This window comes from Bombus bifarius, unplaced genomic scaffold (genome assembly GCF_011952205.1).
Source record: "Bombus bifarius isolate JDL3187 unplaced genomic scaffold, Bbif_JDL3187 scf7180000008008, whole genome shotgun sequence".
Classification (NCBI taxonomy): domain Eukaryota; kingdom Metazoa; phylum Arthropoda; class Insecta; order Hymenoptera; family Apidae; genus Bombus; species Bombus bifarius.
In genome coordinates, this window is record NW_022884386.1 from 6,287,313 (window position 1) to 6,312,394 (window position 25,082).

At 41.3% G+C, this 25,082-nt stretch overlaps 2 protein-coding genes across 19 annotated transcripts in view; one reads left to right on the top strand and one right to left on the bottom strand.

Moving 5' to 3' along the window:
- Nucleotides 1–5,159: 5,159 nt before the first annotated feature.
- On the bottom strand, nt 5,160–6,127 carry LOC117206716. The gene is made up of 2 exons (XM_033446302.1): nt 5,722–6,127; nt 5,160–5,628 (listed from the first exon to the last, which is right to left on the bottom strand). Exons 1-2 carry the CDS (start codon nt 6,103–6,105, stop codon nt 5,464–5,466), a joined length of 549 nt encoding a protein of 182 aa, XP_033302193.1. The 5' UTR covers nt 6,106–6,127; the 3' UTR covers nt 5,160–5,463.
- The window catches only part of LOC117206713 (homeodomain-interacting protein kinase 2), a 31,061-nt gene continuing 11,980 nt past the window's right edge, over nt 6,002–25,082 (top strand). For 6 of the 18 annotated variants that reach the window (XM_033446281.1, XM_033446285.1, XM_033446286.1 and 3 more), the window contains exons 1-16: nt 6,141–6,277; nt 17,333–17,427; nt 18,026–18,373; nt 20,192–20,521; nt 20,614–20,706; nt 20,780–20,998; nt 21,090–21,462; nt 21,541–21,758; nt 21,869–22,192; nt 22,376–22,555; nt 22,667–22,813; nt 22,894–23,058; nt 23,142–23,566; nt 23,958–24,047; nt 24,433–24,705; nt 24,783–24,948. In XM_033446281.1, the coding sequence (XP_033302172.1) occupies nt 17,374–17,427; nt 18,026–18,373; nt 20,192–20,521; nt 20,614–20,706; nt 20,780–20,998; nt 21,090–21,462; nt 21,541–21,758; nt 21,869–22,192; nt 22,376–22,555; nt 22,667–22,813; nt 22,894–23,058; nt 23,142–23,566; nt 23,958–24,047; nt 24,433–24,705; nt 24,783–24,948 (3,405 nt within the window). In that variant the 5' untranslated portion in view covers nt 6,141–6,277; nt 17,333–17,373. Of the gene's footprint in view, nt 6,278–13,059; nt 13,323–17,332; nt 17,428–18,025; nt 18,374–20,191; nt 20,522–20,613; nt 20,707–20,779; nt 20,999–21,089; nt 21,463–21,540; nt 21,759–21,868; nt 22,193–22,375; nt 22,556–22,666; nt 22,814–22,893; nt 23,059–23,141; nt 23,567–23,957; nt 24,048–24,432; nt 24,706–24,782; nt 24,949–25,082 lie in introns of all 18 variants that reach the window. The other 12 variants (XM_033446283.1, XM_033446288.1, XM_033446282.1 and 9 more) reach the window with 9 other exon arrangements.

Consider the following 25,082-nt stretch of genomic DNA (forward strand, 5'->3'; position numbering starts at 1 on the left):
GATACATAGAGAACAAATAATGTACTAAAACTTAAGATCGTGTTCACCTAAAAACAAATACATTTATCGTTCAGTTAATTAACCACTTAACAGAATATGTACGACATTGTATATATGCAACGTGCATGAGAGGGTTTCTAATGGTAAAATCGATTGGACAGAAAATGATGCACAGGATGTAGCGGGGTTAATATTCGTTTGAGCATTCGAGACCATGTTGCTGCTGATAGGACGCTTTTCGTCCGCTAGATTGTAGATTGATCGAGTCTTTCCTAATTGAATCTTCCGTGGTGGAGGACGACGAGCAACGTCCTGAAGGTCTTTTCGACGAAACGTCGCGACACAACATCTCCGCAACGACGTTAATCTTGATACGAACGAAATTTTGATATTCGTTATACGCTGCATGTCTGCTCTCTTTCTCTCTTTCTTTTTTATGGCTGGGCAGAAAAATGTATCTCGAGTACCTTCCTCCTCTCGATATTTTCCGACCACGACTTACGGGCTCCGCGTTTTGCCTCCGATATTTCCTGTGCGCTCGAGTATTTTTCCGTGTGCACGGTGACGCACTGTGGCGTCATAAAGATTCGCAGAGATCGACGCGAAGTTAAATCGCATCCACTACTCGTCCCTCTCCGTCGTCATTTTGGTTTCTTTGTCTGTTTCACGGTAGGCTCATCGATACCAACTTTGATAACGCATCTTGACTTTTGACTTCGCTTTATAATTTTTCTTCAAAAACCACATTATTGTCGAGGTTTCGAATATTTTGTCGTTTTTCGACAAAAATTCACGATCTCAAAAGATACATACGTTTGAAATGGAAAAACGTAGTGCGTTATCCACTGGCAAAATGATTGCCTATTTTAGAAGGATGTAAAACTACTCATTGAAGGGTGCAATCGATTCTGAATCTAAATGGGACGTTCCTCGGCTAGTAAATCATCGTTCCTTTTAATTCTCTCCAGTGTACCTTTAAAAACCACAAAGTTCCATAATATAAGATTCTAATTATCCTTACCCAGGTCATTACAAAGTTTTTAAAAAGGGTACGGCTAATTCTCAACAAAATCAGCATTGTCAAACAGAAAATGTAAAATTGGCAAAGAGATAAGTTTTGCAACCAAATGTCCTACGCGTCCTAAGTGCCTAATTGTTTTTGCTTAAATTTCATAAACCTCTCTCCGAGTCCAATGAATCGTACTTGCTACCTGACAAAAAGCTATTAAAAGGGAAAGATGGGTTTTATGAAGGAAAGTAAAAGGTACGGTCACGAGGGATTAGCCTGTCGATGACTAATCGTAGCAAAGCAAAGTTCTTTCGCGCTGTGTACACAATAGAACCGCCATACAGTCCTGCTTTCATTTGGATCGCAAACACAATTTTCTCGACTATTTATTATTATCCGTTACGTCAACGTTAGAGGGATTTTATTATAAATTTCTCAATGATTTTTCGCCTGGCGTAAGCTTCGTCCTCACTAGCCGATTCTTTTCTCGGTGAACGGTCCAGGGCCGCTCGAGAGGTAAACCTTCGAGCAAAACGACTTTCAGAGCTGGCAGTAATGTACTTTCACATTTGCAGACCGAGGCATTGAATCGTGTTGGAAACTCGTTTCGTATTGCGCGACAGGGAAGCGATAGGAGGCGGACAGAGACGCAGACAGAAACCACCTTCAACGGGAATGATTTTTCGCAACGACGCACCGACGCGACGGTGCCGCGAGGCTTCTCACGAAAATGTTAGCTGCCTGGCTCGTTTCGAGTGGAACGGTAACCCGCCGTTGACGTTCATCGGTTTCGCGATCGTCCACCGTGTCCGCGTGTTTCCATTCGTCCAAACTACGCTCGGCCCGATCTGTACAATTCGCTACAATTCAGGTGACACTCGAGGTGTATAAGATTATGACTACAGTGGATGCGTATTCCGACGAAGTGTCGTTCCGACGAATACGTCGAAACAATGAAATGTACGAGTACATACAGTGACTGAAAGAAGGAAATATTTTTACGAATATGTTACGTGTGTTGGACAAAATTTTTTGAAATTTCATTGCTACCCGTATACGATCGAAGCTGATTATGTATCGTGATGATAGCAGCAGAATTTGAAACCAATCTGGAAACGTATATGCAAGTTATAAAACATTTATGTACTGTAAACATACACATTGTGAAAACTTAGTACTTAGTACACCGTATAAATGTTACATAATATAACATTTTGCATTAATACTGTAATGAGATACGATCGTCACGATTGTATTGGTGCATCTTTAAAACAAACACTGAAAATGTATAGAGAAGTTGCAAGATATTTATCGCAAGTATATCCATACTTCGCAGACATTCCGAGAGTATTTACACAGTCAATTATACATTATGTCATTAAGCCACGATACTCGCTGGTTAAATCGTATTTGTATATTTCGTTCGTCGGAACGACAGTTCGTCGGAAAACGGATTCATTGTAATTGTAACCAATAGTCTAAATTATTTAGATCGTTCGATTGAAAACTATCGACCTTTTTCTTCAAAATGCTTTCAACGATCTTCACCGAGTATTTTCGTTAAGACGTACGTTCCTGGATGAACTTTAAAGACCGCGGGCGAATACGGAGGTTCGCGGTACTCTGATATTTAGAGAGCGATCTGTATTCACGTTCCCGCGCAGGACAGCAAGTGCACTGACCCAGTGACACGTGGAAAATCTCTTCGGCGCGTGTACGGTGTGGGTCGCATCGAAAACTCGCGAGGTGACTTTGCCGGCTAATATCGACGATGACAATCGCCACGGAGGCATGTAACTTAACTTTTTGGCAAGAAAAAAGCCACGTGACTTGGCTGACTCGAGATACCTCGATAACTACGCAAATAGCGTCGATTTTAATTTTTCACCTATTCGGCCGATCGAACACGGATCTCTTTCTCGTATAATCTCCATCGACTTTCCAATCCGCGAGTCGCAATTCGAGTCCTCGACGTTGCTTTTCTCCACGATCGTATTACACATACCTCGCGCGTTCTACGAGGAAAAGCAGTTTACCGTCATTGAAAACGGTGACGTTGGAATAGGCCGATGTGATGTAAAAATTCAAGTGCAGCCCATTAAAAGGATAGGAACATTTTTTCTAATCTGTGAAGCCAAGGAGAATGACGAGAAGAAAAGGGACAGTTTAGTTACTGAGAGACAATCGTCGAAATCACATCGTAAAGTAAAGCTGATAAGTAAAGGGTCGTTTAATTTGTAACTTAAAAATCTGACAAATAATTTTCTCTACTCGATAATACGGCGTGTCGTATAATTTTCTCTGTACAATAATGGAAGAACGGTGCAACTTTTCTCGGAAAGCGGATGGACGTTGTCGGTATATATACTGCCGGAGCCGGCCGAGAAAGGAGAATAACGGGACGAACGCTATTTATTGCGTTTTCAGGTCAGACAGGAGCGCGTGAATTTTCGTACGAAAAACGGGTGCCTGCAGGCTTCCAAACCTCTCTTTCTCTTTGTCCATTTTCGAAGGCACTTGCTGTGAAACCGTTGAGGGATTTTCAAAGTAGGGTGCAGAAGCACGATGGTTAGAGTGGGGTGCGATACGATGTGGCGAAGCGGGATCGAGGGAGGGGCGTAAACCGTCGTACGTACGGCCTGGCTCTCTTTATTGCACCCTCCTCTGGGTCGGTGCCGTGGACCCAATTCGCTCCGAGACCTCGACGACGTTGCGCCTCTAGCGCAGTATACCGGGAACGTATTATAGACGAGCTGGATTTTCACGTTCCGATTGGAAAATTCAGAGTCCCGCCCGAGAGAACTGCTATCCTTTAATGGCCAATGACGTCATGCGTCGCCAGGTACGCGATTAGAACAAGCCAGACTCTAATAGGATCGTAAACGTTTCGCTTAGCCACGCTCGAATCAGCGAATCTTCCGTTCCGTTTGAAAAAATTTTCTCACGAATTTCCCGTGGAAACAACCCTCCGCTCGGTCGATTCGATCGTGCGATTCTTCTAAGCGCGATGCGAGATCGCGTTTCGTACTATACGAGAAAAAGAGCGACTGTATCTTTAGACTGGCCGGGTCTGACGTAGAAAGATCCGGTTTCAGTTGGCTCGGGCGCAAACGGATTATCTTCTAATCTAGAGGCCGAAATTTCAAACTACTTTTCGCCTACTTTTGCGAACCTATCGACTAGATTGACTATCGCCCCATAGATCAGGGACGACTGTTTCATTTCTCTAAAAAGTACTCGAGACGAGTTTCAAGGAATGGGCGTAGCTTCCGGACATGATCGGATCGGCAATTCGTAAAGCGGGTAGCTATTTTTGTAATTTACGAAAAGACCACCGCCGCGTTATTAATACTCCGTCATTCGAACGAAGTAGTCATAAAGATATCATCCTTTCCGGCACACGCTTGGTTCTTCGAGTCCCGTGTCCTTCGATCAAATAAACGCTAAATCGTTTCGACGGCATAAACGAGTAAAACGTCCGTTTCAGAAACTACAAAGTTCAAGTCCGATAAAGCGTCCTCGATGGAGTATTGTTTTACTCATCGCATGCGTTCTTGTTCGACATTTTCATGGAAAAACGATTTGCATGAATTTGATGTAAAAACAGGAGACTTTCGACCTTTCGCGCATTGCCGTTCGATTAGATTAACGATTAATCGCGAGGTACGAGCGCGTTCATTTTGTTCGATGGTAGTACGACCGTGAAAGTCCTTAGATCGCTTGGTATTTTACTTGTTTCCGTTTGTTTCACTACGATGATTACAAATAGCTGGTTCGACCACCCGTATACCGTTGTCTTGTCCTTTTTTTTCGTCAGAGACCGGCGTACCGTGGCGCACGGCAAAACAAGAAATCGATGGTGAAAATAATTGCACGAGACGTTTATTTCCATGTAACCCAGCGTTGCAAAATTAACAAACAAAACGAACGTTTCGCGCACGCGTTGCGTACACGCTGATCCTCGATAAGAACGCTCGTTAACGAAAACAAAATTACACAGATCGATCTACATATGTTGAAAGACCATTAGCGACTAGCGTCATTCGCCGACGTCATTGCGATTTCCCTTGAACGCGAACGCTGCGGCGAAGATCGGAACAGCGAAACACGAAACGCGGGGTACGCTTTCAAAAATCAACATGCAAACTGATCGGTTCCAGAAGATTTAATTGGACGAAGGAATTATACACGTCCCTTTTTGATCGAATAAAATTGCAACATTTTCACGTAGCAACGTATCCATATGTCCTGCAGATTCACGCGATAAAGAGGTCTCGATGGTTTCTTAAAGCGACGGTGGCGGTTGGAGTTGGAGCGCGTATACGTCAGAGCGTGGCACATGAGTCATCGAAGAGGAAACGGGGACGGGGCGCTTGATGCGCCCACGATATCGCCGCCCCTGCGCAGAAAGTGAGCGCAAATCGCCGAGGCGTACCGAAGATGGCCGAAGTGTTTCAGTCGTGCGGCAGCCGAGCCCGAGCGATCCCCCGATCGCAGTCGTGCGCGTTGGAACGACAGGTACTACGAGTACGGGTACGGGTACGGGCAGTCAGTAGTGGACTAGCGGCAACGGGAGCAGCAGCAGTAGCGTCTACGACGGCCGTAGCAGTGGTGCAACGCTAACAACAGAACAAAACAGAGAAGAGAGTATGGTAGGTCAAATTGACAGAAGACATCGGTAAACGGGTAAATAACGGGTTCGTCGCGTTTACCCTGTTCTGTCTGGGTGAAAATCCGTCGTGTTGAAAACGAAGGTGCGCGCAAACGCTGGCTGCTCCACGGAATATGTATGTGACGGAGGTGGGCGAGGGCCGTGCGAAAAAGTGGCGAAAACTGTGAGAGAGGTGCAGTGCCTCCACGTCGGTGGCAGTGGCGGTATTGGTAGTAGTGGTGTGGTGGTCGTGGCGGTGGTGGTGGCGGCGGCGGTGTGGTATTGCTGGTGCTACTTCGGTGTATATACGCGTGTATATTGGTGAGACACGCACTTCGGCGGGGCCGTGGTTCTCGCTCTCTCTTCTGTTACGTTTCATTCCCTCCTTCTCTCGAATCCCCCTATTCACCGCGACTATCCTCTCTGTCGCGCTCACGGAGGCCATCGTACCGAAAGCGACCGAGCCAGGCCAGGCACTACGCAAGATGGCTGTGTGTCGCTAACGAGAGCCCGACAAACCAGACGGGGAAAAGATAACCCGGGAATAAACAGAACATGCTGCTACGTGATCGTCGGGCCCGTCCCTGAACAGAGAGACACTGGCCAAGAACCGAGAGGTATGTTTCTCTTTTTCTTCTTTTCTCTCCTACTTCAATTTTGCCGACGATCCGTAACATGTTCTTTCCTTCGCTCTTTCTTTCCGACACGCCGTTAATCTCGTGTGTTTCCATCCCTTGCGTACGAATCAATGAAATGATGCTTTTCTATATTTCTACCGACGATATTTGCGGTTGACAGGTTACCGGAAGATACCGTGACTCGCGTGTCTTACCCGTTCCACTCTCGGTCGAGCGATTCACGTATAGCTTATCATATTGCGAACGCGTATATTCTCACGAACATACGTACGTTCGATAAACTGAAAACGTAAACAAATTAAAGTTTTCCCCCTCGTGAACTTCGGTCAATTGCCGTGCGTTCGTTTCACGAAACTTTTCTGCGAAAACCAGTAGGCTGATCGCGCGATCATATGGTGTAAATTGATCAGGTTAGCGGCGTGACAGTTTAAATTTTTTCTCCGCACCAGGTTTTGTGCGACGTCGACACGACAGCCACCTAGGAGATCGCGAAACGGGAAGCTGAATCGGAAACATCTGTTGCCGAAAGCTTGGAAAGGCGAACATAACCTCAGAATGTCGGTTTGCATGCGTCGTCGTTAGGTAGAAGATATATGTTCGGATCCGTGTTTTTCATTTCCGTCGATTTATGCTTTTATCAACGAAAGCAATCGTCGGTAGGTGTGTGCGTGCGCGTTTCGAGCTTGATAAATAACTTTTTGCCGTGGTAACGTTTTGCCTAACTTTTTTAATCGTAACGATCGTCTCGAGCGTGGATCTCGATAATATGTTGCGCAGTGGGATGCAATTTCACGAAACGCGTAGTATTCCTGAAATTGGACGAAATGCCAGCGCAAACGGAGTCGTGCCGACCGAGTGGAAAAGTTTGTGAATTGTAACACGCGAGCGAAGAACATCTGTCGACCAAGCAACTGCGTGCACGTAGGCTGGAAGTCGCGTCGCAGAAGCGTTTACTGGATCGCGATTTCTACGTGTCACCGAGTTGTACGTCGATAGCGTACGTATATATGTATATATATACATATACGATGTTTCATTACGAACGAAATCCTAGCACTTTTCGTTGCTTCGTTCAACACGCGCGTAAGCTCGCCTGGAAATTCCCCATCCACATAACACACCGTCGGTTGCTTCGTGCCAAAGTTTATACAGTATCTGGATCATTTACCAACGCGCGACCGTCCTCGTTCCTTTCTCTTTTTTTTTCTTTTTTACGTTAAAACCTACTGTCACAGGCAGTAGCGATATTTTTTATTTCCGCTTAGCTGGGAGACTCTCGTATCGATACCACGTTTCGTTTTGTGAATCGTGCTACGTTGCCGTCGAATGGTTCTTCCCCCGGCTGAAATTATATTTTAGCGACGGATCGAAAACTGCTCGCGATGTCGATCAATATCAACTCTTGCCTCATGAGTTTTCCGTTTTTTTTTTTTTTTTTGTAGTATATACGTTAGGATTAATTAATACTTTAACAAGGTATCTACACACGATTTTGTCCATGTTAGTCAAAACGTCTTATGTAGCGTCTTTTCATTTTTTAAGATATGCTGAAATATTTAAACTATATCGGTGTTTTTTATTTTTTAAGTGAGGTTATATAGGCTGTTCCGAAATAATGACCAAACACTTTAAACTGAACGAAGCAAAATAAAGATAGCACAATGAATATGATAAAAATTCGAATTTATTCGGTTTCGATATGGTAGATAGAATACTATAACTGAGAAGGGTAGAATTTGTATTCGGTAATCTATGATTTTATAATTTTAAAACAAATTCAGGGTTAAAATTGAACTTTGATACGATTATGAGACTCCTCTTGTTTCACTTCAGAAATGAGTGATTTAGAAGCCACATTGGTCAACTACATAAATCAAGTACGGGAAAATGATGATGTTACGAATGCTGTTCTTCAAATTTGCTATTATTCATGTTACCTTCTCCTGATAGATGACTTTATGGAACTAAATGATTTGTTTCTTGAGAACTGAACATTAATTGTTCACTCGAGTAATGAAATTGAGGAATTAACAGAAAGTGGAGAACACGATCGGTTTAGTTTCTGAGATAGTCGAAAATGTAGCTCGATATTATAAAGAAAGACGTTAATCTTTCGAAATAAGACGAGCCACTAACTACATTTCTCTTTCCATTTCGAAAACGAAATAGCAAGCGAAAGCAATTTCAAGATAGAAAGAAAAATAATCATCGAATCGTTTTCCCGTGGAACTCCGACTGAAAATCCAATTAGTTTCATCCGTATCCCTGTTCCTCGGAGTTCTGCGCGTTCATCCGCAGATCGATTGGTGCTCTATATTGTCGCGTTTGATTATCGTTTTCTAATTATCGACCGCCGTCTGGCAGTCCGTGAGGCAAACGAAGTAATCGGAAGTGGCAACCGGCGGCATAGTGTGCTCGCCCAGCATTTTTTATCTCGTTTCTACGAGATTTCCTCAAACGTGGCCTTCCTAAAGGCCTTTCGGCATTTCGAGGTCCACCTCTCGACACGTACGAGCACCTCCCAGAAGGACATTACCACACTTTACGATTACTACTTCTCTTCATCGTGCGTGCGTGTATATATCAACGTACGTCGTTCCATTTACTTTTTCCTGTTCCTCTTACAAACCACGTTTCGTTTTTAACACCGCGATAGGCGAATGACAAAGCACGAAACAACGTTTTATGGTAATATATCGTGATACAAGCGGGAAGGACGTGATTCCTCATGTAAAAATAACTTGGAAATGTCGAATTTTTCATACGATGCTTTGTTTTCGAGAAAATGCAATTTGATAATTTGCTTGATATACATACAAGGTGTATTTCATTGTAATTCATGATAAAAATGGGGTTAGGGAGATTCTGTGACTGAAAACGAAACTAAAATGAAGGATAAAGAATTTGCTTTTAAGGAAATCAAGTTTGAAAACTTGTCAGGTTAGATATGTGAATCTGCCTGATTCACCCAGCTAGACAGGAGTGAACAATAGACTGGACACTACTGTAGACGCAAAAACAAGTTGAGAACCTGGAGCAAGGATTTTGCATTCGGAGATTTTTTACGAGAGAATCGAAATTTTGTCCAGACTGCGTTTATCAGATTAATTCCCGACTAAACGTGATCAGTTTTTTGAAGAAAAACTTATTTTAGCTTATTTTCATATATAAAATAATTTTGTTGTGATTGTTTTTCCATATTCGGTCGAGAATTAGTTAAACTCACATCTACCAAAATATCCAGGGTTCATAACAAAAATGACCTTTGTCCATGTTTGACTCATTCCTCATTTTTCCTCAATACATTTAAATCACGATTTCGCAATCACCTTGTATATTAGGAACGGTAAGGCACATACATCAACTATGCTCAACGATAGTTATTGTTTCTAAAGACATTATAATGAAATATTGTATAATTACACGAAATTGTACGGCGATGAGGAAGTTTGATCGAAAATGGTTGTTTCGTGATTTCAAGGCGATCACGAGCAAGTTTGTGGAGTAAACCGAATATCGATCGATACATTAAACGAACTTGCTATAGCGCTCTGGGACATTTGTTGATCTTTAGGTAACCTTAAATGAGGAATACGTTCGATATCGCGCGATAAAAGCAAGATAGGTGGCCAAGCTCATCCTTAAAATCTTCGAATACTCATTTCTTATACAGTGGTGTGTGAGAGTTTTCGGATAGATTTCCCACTTTATACTTCAAAAACGATACTTTAAAGAATTTGAAATCGTGATTGGCAAGACGGAGTTTATGAAATTCCAACGATTTTTATTTTTATTTTTAAATACAGTGACCAATATAATACTTATAAAAAATTTGTTTAATTATCCTTCATTTAAACACGAGAGTGCTACGTTAAATTTCTCCCTGTCTTTCAAATAATAAATTCTACAAAATTGAAGTTAAAATATCTTTTAAAATACTCAATTTTCGACCTTGTTGTTGTTATTGTTATTGTTATTTGTTATTGTTGTTGTTGTCTTAATATCTTTCTATGTAGAATGAGTAAACGATTTGGTTTACGATAAGAAATGTTCTCGTTTTAAGAAATAATATAACTGCGAAATGCATATACATCATTGTACTTGCGAAGAAAAATCATCGGGAAATATTCGTAGTTTTCCTTGCAACTATTCATCTTTTTTCTATAACATTTTCTTTTAACTTTATCCGAGAAAGAGATAAGACGCTCCAGTTTCGTAAATCATCTTGCATAATTGTGTAACGATATTTATTTGTTGCATTGCTTTCTTTCACTCGCCATATCCTTATATCAAATATCTCTTAAAAGATTCTTTTAGATATCGCTATGTTAGAATATAGTTAAAGCGAAAAATTCATTTGACAGTAAACTTTTGCAAAATAATCGTAAGATAATCTTCGTCGAAATTCCTATTCTAAATGATATACAAACTTTTAATTTTACAATTATATTCTTAATCGTAAGAGACGTTTCAATGCCTTTTTTTTTTAAGAAAATAGATCTTTCTTTCGTATCATATTTGTATTCTACAAAGAAATTTCGTATTTTTTTTTTTTTTTTATGAAATAAAACCCTCTATTCGCTTATATCGTTCAACGGAATTTTCCATGCTTCATGGCCTTCCGTTTAAGGACTAAGCTTGGTCTGAATACTCCTATCTTCTGGTGAAAGCTCGGGTATCCTTTTGCTCGTACCGCTCGAACGCGAGACTCGTCGCTTACTTGGTAGATCTGGTTATTTCGTCGGTCGTAAACCACGATTCCACTCGAAACCATCTCTGACACGCTTCCAATTCGATTTAGTTTAGCGTAGGTTTTTGCAAACACAAATAGAACGCGACACACAAGACTCATCAAACGTCTGTTACACTGTTTGATCGATAGAAACACTGTGGAATCTTGTTACAGTGTTCCTTGGAACGAATGGGATAAAGATGCTCCTCCAATCGACGATACTGTTCTTCGACTTTTATTTTCACGCGTTTCGTGCCGAAAAATCGTTCATTTCTCCGATATGAAATAGGATCAACATTTTTAAGGAAGTTATAGTAAAGGAATGTTAAGATTCAAAATTCGTTATAAATTAATTCTGTATCGGAACTATCTCTTCATCTGATTTGAGGATTAAATATTTTGTATCATCTTGTTGGACATTTAGAAAACATTAGTATCATTATTTACACAGACTAATAGTAACGATAGTAGTTAATATTCTCTTCGTGTTTTACAAAACATTGCGGATCTATGGCTTATTTTCAAAGTATCTTCAAATTTATCAGACTATTCCCTTCGTCAATTCTTTCATACTTGAAATACATACTTTTTTTTATTCGAGAGCGACGTAAAAATCAGAAAAACAAGAATAGACTTATCTATTTCTTCCGCATCGATCTGCAAATGAAATCCGAGTAAAATTCCTAAGAAATTTTGTTATCCGATTATCTTGGACATAGAATTAAAATAATATTTCTAAGGGATTTCCCCTTAAGATAAATCCCTTAATGTTTATTATCTTCCCCTTCCGAACTTTCTTCGGCACGAAACCAAACTGGAATTTCTAATGAATCATCGTTTTGAATTTCCCCATTGTATTCGGAATACTTGGTTGTAGTTTGTTGATGAAACAAATGCTCGTTTAGAAGGTTGTTGGGTAGTTCAATAGAAATTCGTAAATACTTCTAAATTGCGTTTAAGAGCCGATGTTGGTCGTAAAATTTTGCCACCCACATCGCTAGCAGCGAAATTCGAATATGAACGAGTTGGTCTTCGATGTGACGCATAGCAAGGAATGTTGCAGACAAATAGCGTCTCGATTTACACACGTAAATATCATAGGACACGTGTTGCGGAAGGATACACGTTTCGGACGAGAGATATAAGTCTAAAAGGGTGTAAACGTGATATAGAACAGTTTAATCGGAAAATTCCATTGTCGAAGGAACCGTTATCTTACGTACGGCTGGTCGGCGTGGAAAGCGTGGAATTTTACAAGGGAAGAAGGGGCGTATAATGTGTTTATTGTGTAGTAATCTTAACAATCGACTGACGAAGTTTCTACGATATGGTGAAAAACGGTACCCGCTTAATCGGCTCAAATGGCTTCTTACATAATATTGAGCAGCGATTTGTTGTTTTCCCGACGTGCGTCGTTGATTCACGTAAGAATTTTTAAATTCCAAATAGCCAATTTTATTTTATTACTTAATTCCTTACCAAGGTTATTCCTTTATTTGCTTGCGGTGTTAAATATGTATTTTTGTATTCTACTGAACATTTCAAACACGATCATTCCATATTGCCTACAAAATTTTATAGTTTTACTACTAATTTTTATGAGACAATGTTATTTGTTCGGACAAATCGTTTTCTTTTCAATTGAGGACTATAATACCAATTTTAAAGCTCAATTGATTTTCAAAAAATGTCGTGTCACCAAAATCGTTCTTTTATTTTCTTCACTCTCTTCAAAATATCGAAGGTACTAAAATATTCCTTGTCTTAATAGCTTGTCTTTCAATCGTCGTATTAAAATGTTTCTGCTTGATCAAAACTGACGTTAATATTAGATAATCAACAGATATGTAGTTATCATGTTTTCTTCCTGTGATGTTCAGTTGTATATATTAGCCACCAAGTGACATTGAAATAAAAATTCAACGACGATACAGCATCTCACATTTTTCCTGTGTGCTCTTCAATTATATAATTGCATGCTTCGTTATGATAATACCCACTTACCATTATTGATTTATATCCGAATCAGAGTGTTTGGAAAACGCGAATATCTCTCATCTAAGATACAAGAAAATGAGGAGACAGATTCAAGACTTTCGTTGGAAATTGCTTTCGAGCGAAGGATAACGAGTTACGAAACGTTGTCGAGGACGAAATTGCGTAGAGGAATAAATTGTGATGATTCTTCTCGAGGAAACAGATCGAAAACGTAAAAAAGAAAATGAAGAGTTTGCAGCAGTAAGGAAGCAGCTCCCATATATAAATTGAACTGACTGCGAGAGAAAGAAAGATGTAAGTTCCATATCCAAAAATGCTTTACTTTATTATTGCAAACATTAATCGTCTATGAATTTGTAACACGTTTGGAAAAGTGATTTGATGTTGAGTTGGTTTTCGTTGGTTTGTTCGCAACACTGGGGAAAGCACTTACTGCAACAACCTCTTCAAATATGTTCTCTTCGAAACATTCGTTTCAGTGAAAATTGAAGCTTGCTTTAATAACAATTTGGTAATAATTGCAGCAATCCTTTCGAAACGACTCGTACTCGATCTGCAAACGCCATGTACATACTCGTGGATTACTTGCAAACATGACCTTACCACTATCCTATTCCAACGATTGTTAGCAGCGGCGTGAAAACTTGCTAGAGTAGAAACGAAGAGTCTAACGCATGATCATCCAATTTGTCGGCGAACTTTTGTGCGCGCGATTGCAGGTTATAAATACAAGACGTAACAGCAGACGTTTATGATCGCGATACTAGACGGTTAATTTACGACAACGGACGGGCTCGAACTGTTCGCTGTCTCTTTCGAGGAGAAGCAACGCGAGTTTGCGAGCGCGTACTTCTTAATCGGACAGTGTTTCAACTCGATACAATTTGGTATACGGCCCAGTAAGATTCGATTTATTGTCGCGTGTCTGTATCTCGAAGTACGACTCTGCAGCGAAAAGTAGAAACTTGTGTTATCCAAGTTGTTTCGAGTCATTTTCCTTGCGTTATCAATCGTCTAAGCGACGAATACCGCGATTCATCGACGACAACAATCCGTTATCTAAAGCGAGAAAGTAGTGAAACGACGTACGTACGTCTGGTGTATGGCGTTTTCGATCGTTTCCTTGCATTCGTCGCAGCTTCGAAAATATCCTCTGGAACGGTCGTTATTCTCGCGTCAGATACAAAGAATTGGTCAATTGATAGCCGATGGAATCGATGCCTCGACGCGTTTCTAATTTGCTCGCGTCAAACGTGTCTCGCATTCTCCTTGCATCCGCGCTGAAAATGAGTTGACTTTTATCTTTCCCGTTCGGGAAGTTACAATATCTTCGTGATTCATCTGGACGGTTCATTGTTCGATCGGTGGTGACTCTATGCCGCGGCAAAAGTTTCTACGAAAGCTAGGTCAGTTTCGGGTCTTTTCGGGTTTCCCGTTTATCTAGCGATCAGCTTGAGTCACCACGATGACTGTATACCGTAGTCTAGACGTTGCGCGCGATTATTCGTAGCCTTTTGCAAGGGTAGCGTCGTGGACTGCGGCTTGGAACGCGCGAGTACCATCGCAAGCAAGCGCAAACTCGGCAAAGTCGGACTTTCGTTTCGTTGGTTCGCGCAACTTGCACGGATAGACAAGAGAGCGAGCGAGAGAGAGAGAGAGAGAGAGAGAGAGAAAGTGACTCATCGCCAGTCGCCAGTCTATATCGCGATAGAAACAATAGCTGTCCACGTTTGGAGAGTCACGGCTGTGCCATGAGAGTGAATTGTTTCACAAATCTGAACCACTCGTCGGTCACGAAAAATCGCGATAGATTAGGTACGCTAATCGCGTTGTTTGCTGGTCGGCGCCTACTCGCTTTTTTCCGTTATTGTGTGCCGTCGCTTCGAAACGATTATACGCGAGTCGTTCGTAGATAAGTCGGGAGAGATCAACGACGACGCTCGACAACGCGACTTTGCAATGCAAAGATCGTCCGTTGTGTTCGATGTATCATGTTTATCACGATGTCACGAGCCAACACTATTGCTGTTTATTTATTCTTTCTTCGTTCTTTTTAATTGATGGCTACGTAATTGTCTGAAAAGTTGGATCCGTTGCTGAACTTTGCAATAACCAATCGACATGATAATATATAAAAGTCGACTGATCACGAATAGTAAGCTGAAACTCCTTCGATCCGCTATCTGCTACGTTCAGCTATTACGTAAAGTTGCTACTCTTATTACGACGTACTTCGGATAGCGCTTCGTTCTTCAAACACCACTAGTCAAGGAGGACGTCTATTCACATTTTTCTTCGTTTTCACCAGCCCTGTTTTTCGTCTGATCCAAGGCGTGCTACCGAAATTCGTCGTCGAACCAACAACCGGCTTTTTTCACCTTCTCGCCAACCGGCCGTCCGCTGGAATTATACTACGACCCACATTTACGATCGTTCTTTTCTTCCTTCTCTTACCTGGCGTGACGAGGTACCGTGAGACGAAACTTTCTAGCCCTGCTACTTACTCTTCTCCACTGATTTCATCTTATAAACTTGACGATCGTCGAGAAGAGCGTGCAGGGAGAGAATAGTTTGGCACAAAGACGACGCGACGGTGACGAGGCGATTCGCGTTCAAACTTAGCTCACGACCAACGAGTCGCGAATTCGTTGTAGCTTTCGAGTAGTTTTGTACATAGCTTCTAATTAATTTTTAGCCAAGCGCCGCGAGAGACGCGATATATTGAGAAGATTTCAACGAAGAATAGATTCGTGATCTATTGATACCACACGTAATCTGTTGACGCGCTAGCCTTTCAATATCCAAAATTATCAATCCTATTCTTTATCAGTTTCTCGATTTCATTATCCAGCCACACTATTAACGTTCAATTCTCAGAAACCAAGTGATACTCTCATAAATTCATTAGTCGTAAAAATGACATAAACGATAGAAGCGATTCTGCGGAGATATCTGAATGAAGACTTTAAACGTGTCTATTCAATGTTAAGATCTTAGAACAGCTGGAACATGTGTTTGGCCATATTCTAAATGTTTATGTAGATTCTACGAAGTGTCAGATATTTATTAGAGACGGTAATGGATTTTTTAAGTCACGCCGGTATATTGTTTATTTCAGTTTAATTTTAGCAGAACATTTGGTCCTGGTTATTAGACACAATTATGAAGAGTTAATAGTAGATAAACTTTAGTAGAGAAAACTCACCCACAACTTTGACAATACAACGAAAATCACAACTTTTTGATCGAATTACACCAGGGTCTCCCTGCAAAATAATTTACCAGCTAATAATATTAGTAATTTGACAAGTTACAAGTTGTAGACTTCTCTTTTACAACTCTACTTTACGTATCTCAATCGGATAACTAATCATTTGTATAATTCAGTTGCAAAATCTAATTCCTTTTAGTAATTTGTTATTGTTGCATTAGCGAATTTATTGTAACTTACGATTTGTAAAATTTCGCTAATATTAATCGGCTGGAGTAGAAAATCCCAGGTGCCCAAGTACTTCTGGACTACAGTGTACAATATACAATACGATTCGCGATATCGCGTTGTCTTTGGTGCACCAATTAAACAGAACTCTCTCTCTCACCGAGTAACGAGACAGTTAACATAAACGTAACTGTACTTGGTGGTACCGTAGATCGTTCATAATACGGAGCAACACTATTTCTGACAAGTAGCACTATAATTAGAGCACGTCGTGCACGCGGATGAAGAGGGATAGCCGGAAGAGGGAAAGAGAAAGAAAAGATCGTGGACATGTGTTAACGCGTGTGGAGGTGCCGCGGGGGCGAGAACCGAATCGGAGCTAACGAAAGTTTCCAAAACATTCGTCACGTGCCGATCGATCCGGGACGCGGTCGACCGAGCCACGGTATTTCTTTGTCATGTTTCGTTTTCCTTTTCCACACCGGGATACACCTACGTATTATGCTACTGTCGAGTTTTACTTTGCGACGTGTAACGTCGATTCTCGCGCGTGCACTCGCGAAGCTTTCTTTCGCGATCGATAAGAGGAAAGAAAGGCACAAGCGTTATCTTATCTAAAGCTTAATTTCATAAGTGCTAGTTTACCGGCGCTAGAAACGAGCGCTCCAGAAATCGATCGCATTATATTCTGTATTTCCTGGAAGTATACCCGGGATTTTCTGGAAATTATGGGAAACTTGATTTCTATAGCTGGATCTGGTGAAACAGATGCGATTTTCGCGTAGGGAAATTTCACGATTAATAACGGAGTATGTAGAAGCGTTAGCTCGAGAGAGACCAACCCAATATGTTTGCCCTGTTGCAGCTACTCGGAGTGTCAACGCGCAGAAACCTGATATTCGGTAGATGCCTTTTGAGAGCCGCTGGCCCGAATCAGCGTGGAACCATACAAAGGCACATGTACGTGAAGGAGATTCTAAAATATTCATAGTCGTCGTGGTCGGCTGTTAGTTGCGTACGTTTTTATATATCGCGCGTCGCCTCGTCGCAATGGCGAGCTGTGGGCTCCTCTCTCGGTTCGCCTAAATCAGAACGACGCACGATGGGTCCCCTCTTTTCTCTGGCTCGATCTCCCACTGCTCGCAACAACATGCCTCGGAATAAAATCCATCCACGAATATACGGAAACTCTTGCCGTTCTGTATCCTCTTCTATTCTCTATCCTCCATTTGCCGTAGTTTTGTTCACTTAACTTTGTTCATTTTCGTTTTATTTTTAGTTTTGCTGACGCTTTTCCGTTATTTATCATTTGCTGTCGAATCGGAAACAGCGGTTATATATCGCTTGTTAGCTGACTTATTGTACGATTAGAGAGACACAATTGTAGATCGTAGGAACGAGTCATCTCGCTCGATCAAACTGGCGATCAGAACCGCTCTCTGTCAGCCTTTTTCCGATTCGAGAAACGTTCCAACATTCGAACGCCCGATAACGTCTTTACCTCGCGAAGAACGATCGTGTGAAATAGTAACGATCGTGTTTCCCTTTATAATTACAGGGAATGTGTGACATGTTCATCCAAACACAGCAGACGAGTAGCGTCAACGGCAGCAGCAGCAGCAGCAGCAGCAGCAGTAACAACACCGTTCACCACCACAGCAAGAAACGCAAGTTGGAGTACAACGTGAGTCAGCCGGTGATCCAACACGCATTGGTTCAATCGACCGGCGACTACCAATTAGACAATACCGGTCTGCAACAACGGTACTCCGTGAACGGTGCTAATACCGCATTTAGCTCGCTGCACAACAATAATGCGCTGCAGAAGAGTAGCCCGAACCAACAGACCCTGGTACGAGCCTCGACGATCAAGCTCTTAGACACGTACCAACGCTGTGGCCAGAAGGTTGGTGCCACTTCCTCCGATTTTCTCTTACCGATAATTCTCTTCTGACCCGCGTGATCGCGTCGAGGAAAGTCGACTTATCCTCGTCTCGATCCTTCTTTCTCTTGGTCTCGTTTCCATTATCATAGAAGACGAACGTTGGTCATACGTTCGTAAACGCTTAGATCACAAATTTACAATCGAGAATAATGTATCTTTAAGCGAATTCTTGCTGTTTAAACTCTATATCTATCGAATCCGTCGCTTCTTTTCCTATACTTTATTCTTCCTTGCTATTGATACGCTCGATGAGACGCCGCTTACCGCTTGAAATCGCTATAAATAAGTATTAACGGTGAAGCCATTCTCCTCACCTAAAAACAAGCCCGAAGAAGACTTTCTTCCACGGTTTTGTAACGCGCAATCGTGCGATGGGACGTGTCCCGATAGGAAACAGAGTCCTTATGCGTGTTATTTATGAATGTTATCGTGAAATAAAATAGCCTCGGTTTTATTTCAAGCGTTTGTTACATCGTTCAAGGGGCATGCGACATCCTGAATTCCTAGGGACGTATTCTTCCAGGTGTTTCTCGTTCTCTTCACATCGCGTCCTGTGTCGTTCAGCTTGGTTCGAAGCAGCGATTTCTACTACCAGCTAGCGACAGAGTTGATCCGTTCTTTATCCGTGTATATACTTTATTTCGTCATCCAGTTGGTTTTGTCTGATAAGAAAACTTGCGTCTACCAGCGGTATTTTTCTCTGCTTATTTTTCACCATGCTGGTTTCCGCAATCGTTCATGATACAACTCGTTACGACCGCTAAAAATAGTGGCGCGTTCTTTCCTTTCGCGAGCGAACGGTCATCGTGCTCGCCATTTTTTCTCCATGACCGTTCGAAAATCGACTTTGTCATCTGGCCACGTTGGCTGTTTCGCAGAAGTAAGTAGTGGTTTTCGACGACAGCGATTCGTCAAGTCGTTTGGCAAAAGAATAAAAAAGGAACCAAGAGTTTTACTGAAAGAGAGAGAAAGAAAGAAAGAGAGAGAGAGAGAGAGAGAGAGAACGTAGTATCCACAGAATGATAATCGTTGGCGTTCGACAGCTACGGATTAATATCGTCTAATACCTGTCATGAGCCAACTTTCACAAAGGTAGCTTCGTTCCGCACGGACATACAGAGCCGTAAACAATTTTTGTCTTTGCGTATCTATCGTATTAAATGCTTCGTAAATCGATACGATGTTATTCTGACGGATAATTAGGGGTATAATTGATTTTCGTTGATCCTTCGATCGCGAAAATATTGTAAGCAAGTACAGATGTACGAGCGTTTCTCAGAAATTTTTCCATGTGGCGTAGTTAGATATCGATTGCCGTCAAGGCTTTCATTTCATATTTCATGACCGGCCATCGTGATGTATTTCCGCTATAGTGTTCGAAGTTTCTTAATGCTTGCTAAATCTCAATGTCGAAGATCATCATCGAAACGACGTAAATCGATGTGTATGCAAAAAACCATTACGTAGAACATTAATAACTAAATTTTTCTTCATATTCTACTGACTACACATCCCGTACGTGTTTGAAACTAATTTTTAACAACGTGCGAATGTCTGTGTGTATGTGTGTATTTATTTAACAGACAAGAGTCATGTTATTCATGTTACATCAATTCTTACGGATTGTGTTTTGGATTTGTGTTGCCTCGGCTTGGATTCATCAAAGTTTCGTCTTGCGTGTGTTCGTCGTTATCGTCCCTACCCAATTAAAGCTATCAAAAACTATCTACGATCTCTTAATACCCAAAAATTTTTGTATAAGGTATATTCCTCCTACAGAGAAAAACCTGGTCGAGGGAGGGTAATGGTGACGGCCTGGCAGTCCACTCCGCCAACGCGACGAACGCAGTGGGTAGTACTGTAGTGTCGCAACATCATAATCAACAGCAACAGCAGCTGCAACAACAACAGCAGCAGCAACAACAACAACAACACAAGCAGACAGGAATGACGGCACATAGCAAGCAAGTAACCAACGCTGCCAATGGAGGCGGTGGCAGCAACCCCCAAGGGGATGGAGATTACCAGTTGGTACAGCACGAGGTTCTCTATTCTATGACTAATCAATATGAAGTCCTCGAGTTTTTGGGCAGAGGTACTTTTGGACAGGTAAAAGTTTCCTTTTACTCTTCTGTATAAACTGTGCTATTTCTACCTGTTCATAGAAACTAAACGACATTTCGTGTTTGTTTTGCCCCTAGGTTGTAAAATGCTGGAAAAAGGGAACCAATGAAATAGTTGCCATCAAAATTCTGAAGAACCATCCATCCTATGCGCGCCAAGGGCAGATTGAGGTGAGTTAGGATATGGATGATTGGTCAGTTTTATTCTTAAGTCATGACTAAATGCAATTTTTATCCTGAATAGGTCTCCATCCTGTCTCGACTCAGTCAGGAAAATGCGGATGAGTTCAACTTTGTGCGCGCTTATGAGTGCTTTCAGCACAAATCCCATACCTGCTTGGTCTTTGAGATGTTAGAACAGAATCTGTATGATTTCCTGAAACAGAATAAATTTTCACCCCTACCCCTCAAATATATCAGACCGATTCTTCAACAAGTACTCACCGCTCTTTTGAAACTTAAGGTAAACTGCGTTTATGTACTTACATGCTGGAACAATTTCGTGTTAATTTTTTTATGGATTACCGAATAACCTTATGAATATATCTTTTTAGCAATTGGGGTTAATTCACGCAGACCTTAAGCCTGAAAACATTATGTTGGTGGATCCAGTTCGTCAGCCTTATCGTGTAAAAGTTATTGATTTTGGGTCAGCTTCCCATGTATCTAAAGCTGTCTGCAACACGTATTTACAATCGCGATACTACCGTGCACCTGAAATTATACTTGGACTTCCATATTGTGAAGCAATAGATATGTGGTCGCTCGGCTGTGTGGTTGCCGAATTGTTTTTAGGATGGCCTCTATACCCTGGTAGTTCAGAATACGATCAGATTCGATACATAAGTCAGACGCAAGGCCTACCAACGGAACACATGTTAAACAATGCCAGCAAAACAACAAAATTCTTTTACAGAGACATGGACAGTAAGTATCGTACTTCATAACCGTCACGAAATTGATATTCTTGACGAACAAATACAGATAACGTTAATTGAATTGCAGGTACATATCCATTTTGGCGATTAAAAACACCGGAAGAGCATGAGGCTGAAACTGGTATTAAATCAAAGGAAGCGAGGAAGTATATTTTTAACTGTCTAGATGATATTGGTCAAGTTAATGTCCCGACTGATTTGGAGGGTGGTCAACTTTTGGCAGAAAAAGCAGATAGAAGAGAGTTCATTGACCTCTTGAAGAGGATGCTCACAATGGACCAGGTAGTAATATCTAGTTCATGCTTTGATTCCATGCAACGATCGGAAGACAATGGCTAATTTCTAGAATAAGCGAGAGTCATTCCTTATCTATCGTGTATCCTTATTATTTGTAGGAGCGCCGCATAACACCTGGGGAGGCTCTGAACCATGCCTTTGTTACGCTGGCCCATTTAGTCGATTATGCACATTGTAACAATGTTAAGGCTTCCGTCCAAATGATGGAGGTTTGCCGACGAGCTGGCGACTTCACTGCAAGTCCAGCGCATCATCAAGCTCCTCCAGCACCTCAACCACCACCACCAACATCATTGGTAGCTAATTTCGTGCCGACGACAAATGGTAGTGCCGTAACTTTCACCTTCAACAACCAGTTGACCAATCAAGTACAGCGATTGGTTAGGGAACATCGGACTGCGCAAACAGGATATGATAATCTGGTTTGTTCATAATTTTTCTCGGTACCCTTAATCGACGCAATGTTTAATATCGTGTTATTTGAAAATTCAGTTTTGATCTTTCGCTTTCGCATTTTAGTTTTATTGTTTGTTGTTTATGTTCCTTCATATTATATATTTTGTATATGGAGTTTATTTTCTATCACGGTGTATTCTTTCTTTTAGTATCAAATATACAGTAACAGTAGTCGCCGTGCGACTCAGTACAGTAGCTCGTCAAGTGGATCAAATAGCGGACGAAGTGGAGTGCACGACTTTCCACATCAATTGGTGCCTGGTCTACTTTGTCATCCACCCAGTTATCAGACGATGCCAAGTCCTGCAAAACACGTAGTTGTTGCTCAAGTAAATAAGACACTTTTTATTTTAACTTAGTTACATATAATCATATTGTATATAATCAAATGTTTCAAAAAAAATTCATGATCGTTTAATTGTGCTTTACACGTTTTACAGCCTCCACAAGCGCAACAAGGTCCGTTACAAATCCAACCATCGATTATATCGCAGCAGGCTGTTGCTGCTGCAGCTGCAGCTGCCCAACAACAGTATGCAGCAGTTCCCGTATCTATGGTGGAAACTGGACGACAAATGTTACTAACCGTAAGTATTCTTGAAACGAACAAATGTCAAAACGTTTATGAATTATAAATGGCCAATTATATTTTATCCTTGGATCACAGAACGCTGTACAAACCTCTTGGCCTGGTGGAAGTCGTCAAATGGCCGCTATCGTACCATCTTGGCAGCAGTTACCACCGCAACATGCAGCCATACAGCAGCCATTACTGAGTGATGCCGGAGATTGGGGAAGGCCTCTTATTGTCGATAGCTCTGCTATTCTACAGGTAAACCTTATTGCCTTACTTAACAGTTACTTTTATAAGCCGGTCGGATAGGTTTGTAACCAATCTCCCGTGTTTTGGGGAAGGATCAGAGGCCAGTATTTCCTGTCACGGAAGTATACAATACCAGTGCCCTTGTTGAGCATCCTCCTCAAGGTTGGGGCAAGCGTAGTGTTACGAAACATCATCAACATCATGTAACTGTACCTCAGCAGTCTCAACATAGGCACGAGCATAAAAAGGAAACGCAGCAGTTAAGTCCAGTGAAAAAGAGGGTAAAAGAAAGTACTCCACCGAGCAACACGAGACGGCATTCACCTTCCAGCGGTCATTGGCAACAGCAACCCATGCAGCAACACCATCACAGCAGCAAACACAACAGTAGTCATAATGTAGAACACCATCAAGTTACATCTGGTCGGCAGCAAACTATTACAATTCACGATACACCATCACCAGCAGTTTCTGTTATCACGATAAGTGATAGCGACGATGAAACACCGGGCAAGTGGTAAGTTAATTTAATTATTTTCATAGAATATTAGAAAGTAGTTAGCAATTATTGTCCGCAATTATAAGATTAGAAGAGAACTGCTGTTTTGTGGGTACCGTATCGAAAATATTACAGCCATCTTGAATTTTTATTATTTTTATTACTTTGTTATTATCTTGCTTCGTTAAAAGTTTTTTTCTGTAGCTCTTTGAATTTAAAAATATGATTATCCAGTGTCTCGTTTACAAGTGTCTATGATTTTGTAATGTTGTTTTGTATTGTGTTTATTGAATTTTGTCGATACGTTCCAATTATAAGTTCCAATCACGATGTTTCCACTGTGAAACATATTTATTAGTAATTTATTAGAATAGAAAGTAGTGGAATCATGCATGAATATCATTGACAGCTGTGGAGATCAGCAATGTGGAGCCTGTCAAAATTTGGCAACTCGCCTGTCTGGCGATGGACATCCAGTCCGCGAGGAAGTCATTCGAAGGTATATGAATGTAACATAGTATCACACAATCACACACCATAGCATCGATTAATGGTTAATAATCGCTAAGAACATGGTATAACACGAAGCTTCATAACACATTGAGAAATTAGTTTTGTAAAACAATTAACGTCGTGTTACTGCACCTGTACAAATACATAAATTGTAGGACTAAAAATTGTATATAATAAAGACAATTTAGAAACACGATTGTAGCGCTTGAAGTGTCAATTGTCTCGACGGACTAACAATACTCTGATTTACAGCTCTAGCGTTTAATGCCATTTTTTCATGCTGAGTGTTGACGTATTTTGTATTATATGGGGATATCTGTTCTCCCTAACTGTTTCATGTGTAACTTACCGCGTATGTTTTCTACTTCTAGTACGCAGTCAACACCACGCGCGGTTCAACCAATACAGCAAACCCATTCAAGTAGTCAGTCGCATACTAACGGCCACGTAACAACGCATAGTACATCTCAAAGATCGCAACGAAAAAATATTATCAGTTGTGTAACTGTCGGTGACAGCGATGGCGAAGCTAGTCCAGGTCGAGCGCATAATCATCTATACCAACATTTACCGCAACATGCTCAGCATCAACAAACTACGCAGTTAATTAAAAACGAACCCCAACAGCAACATCACGTCAGCAGGTAATTACATCAACGATCAAAGTTTATAATATGATTCGAGACAGTTGTGTATGAAGATAATGTGTTGTTGATTGCAGTAGCAGTTCTGGATATTCGTCTCAATCGCAAAAGAAACGTTTATTGGCCAAAGTACAGTCCGAATGCAATATGGTAAATGTTGCGACAAAACCGGAGCCCGGCGTTGAGTACCTTGCACCACATCCGTGTCACGCGCCAGCCTGTAAAGAGCCACCGACCTATCAGGTTAAATTTTAATTCAAATTACAATCCTTTCTTTCGTTTCTCGATCTTTCCTCTCCGTTTTCTATGTTATTCTATTTTATATAATTTTTATTTCTTTTTTCTTCTCCGTTGTCCTTTTTCTTTTATAATTGATT

Coding starts and splice junctions, on each gene's coding strand:
- LOC117206716 (XM_033446302.1), bottom strand. CDS start 6,105: ATGGCCTCCGTGAGCGCGACAGAGAGGATAGTCGCGGTGAATAGGGGG. Junction 5,629..5,721: donor TTTCACCCAGACAGAACAGG/GTAAACGCGACG, acceptor TTCTGTTGTTAG/CGTTGCACCACTGCTACGGC.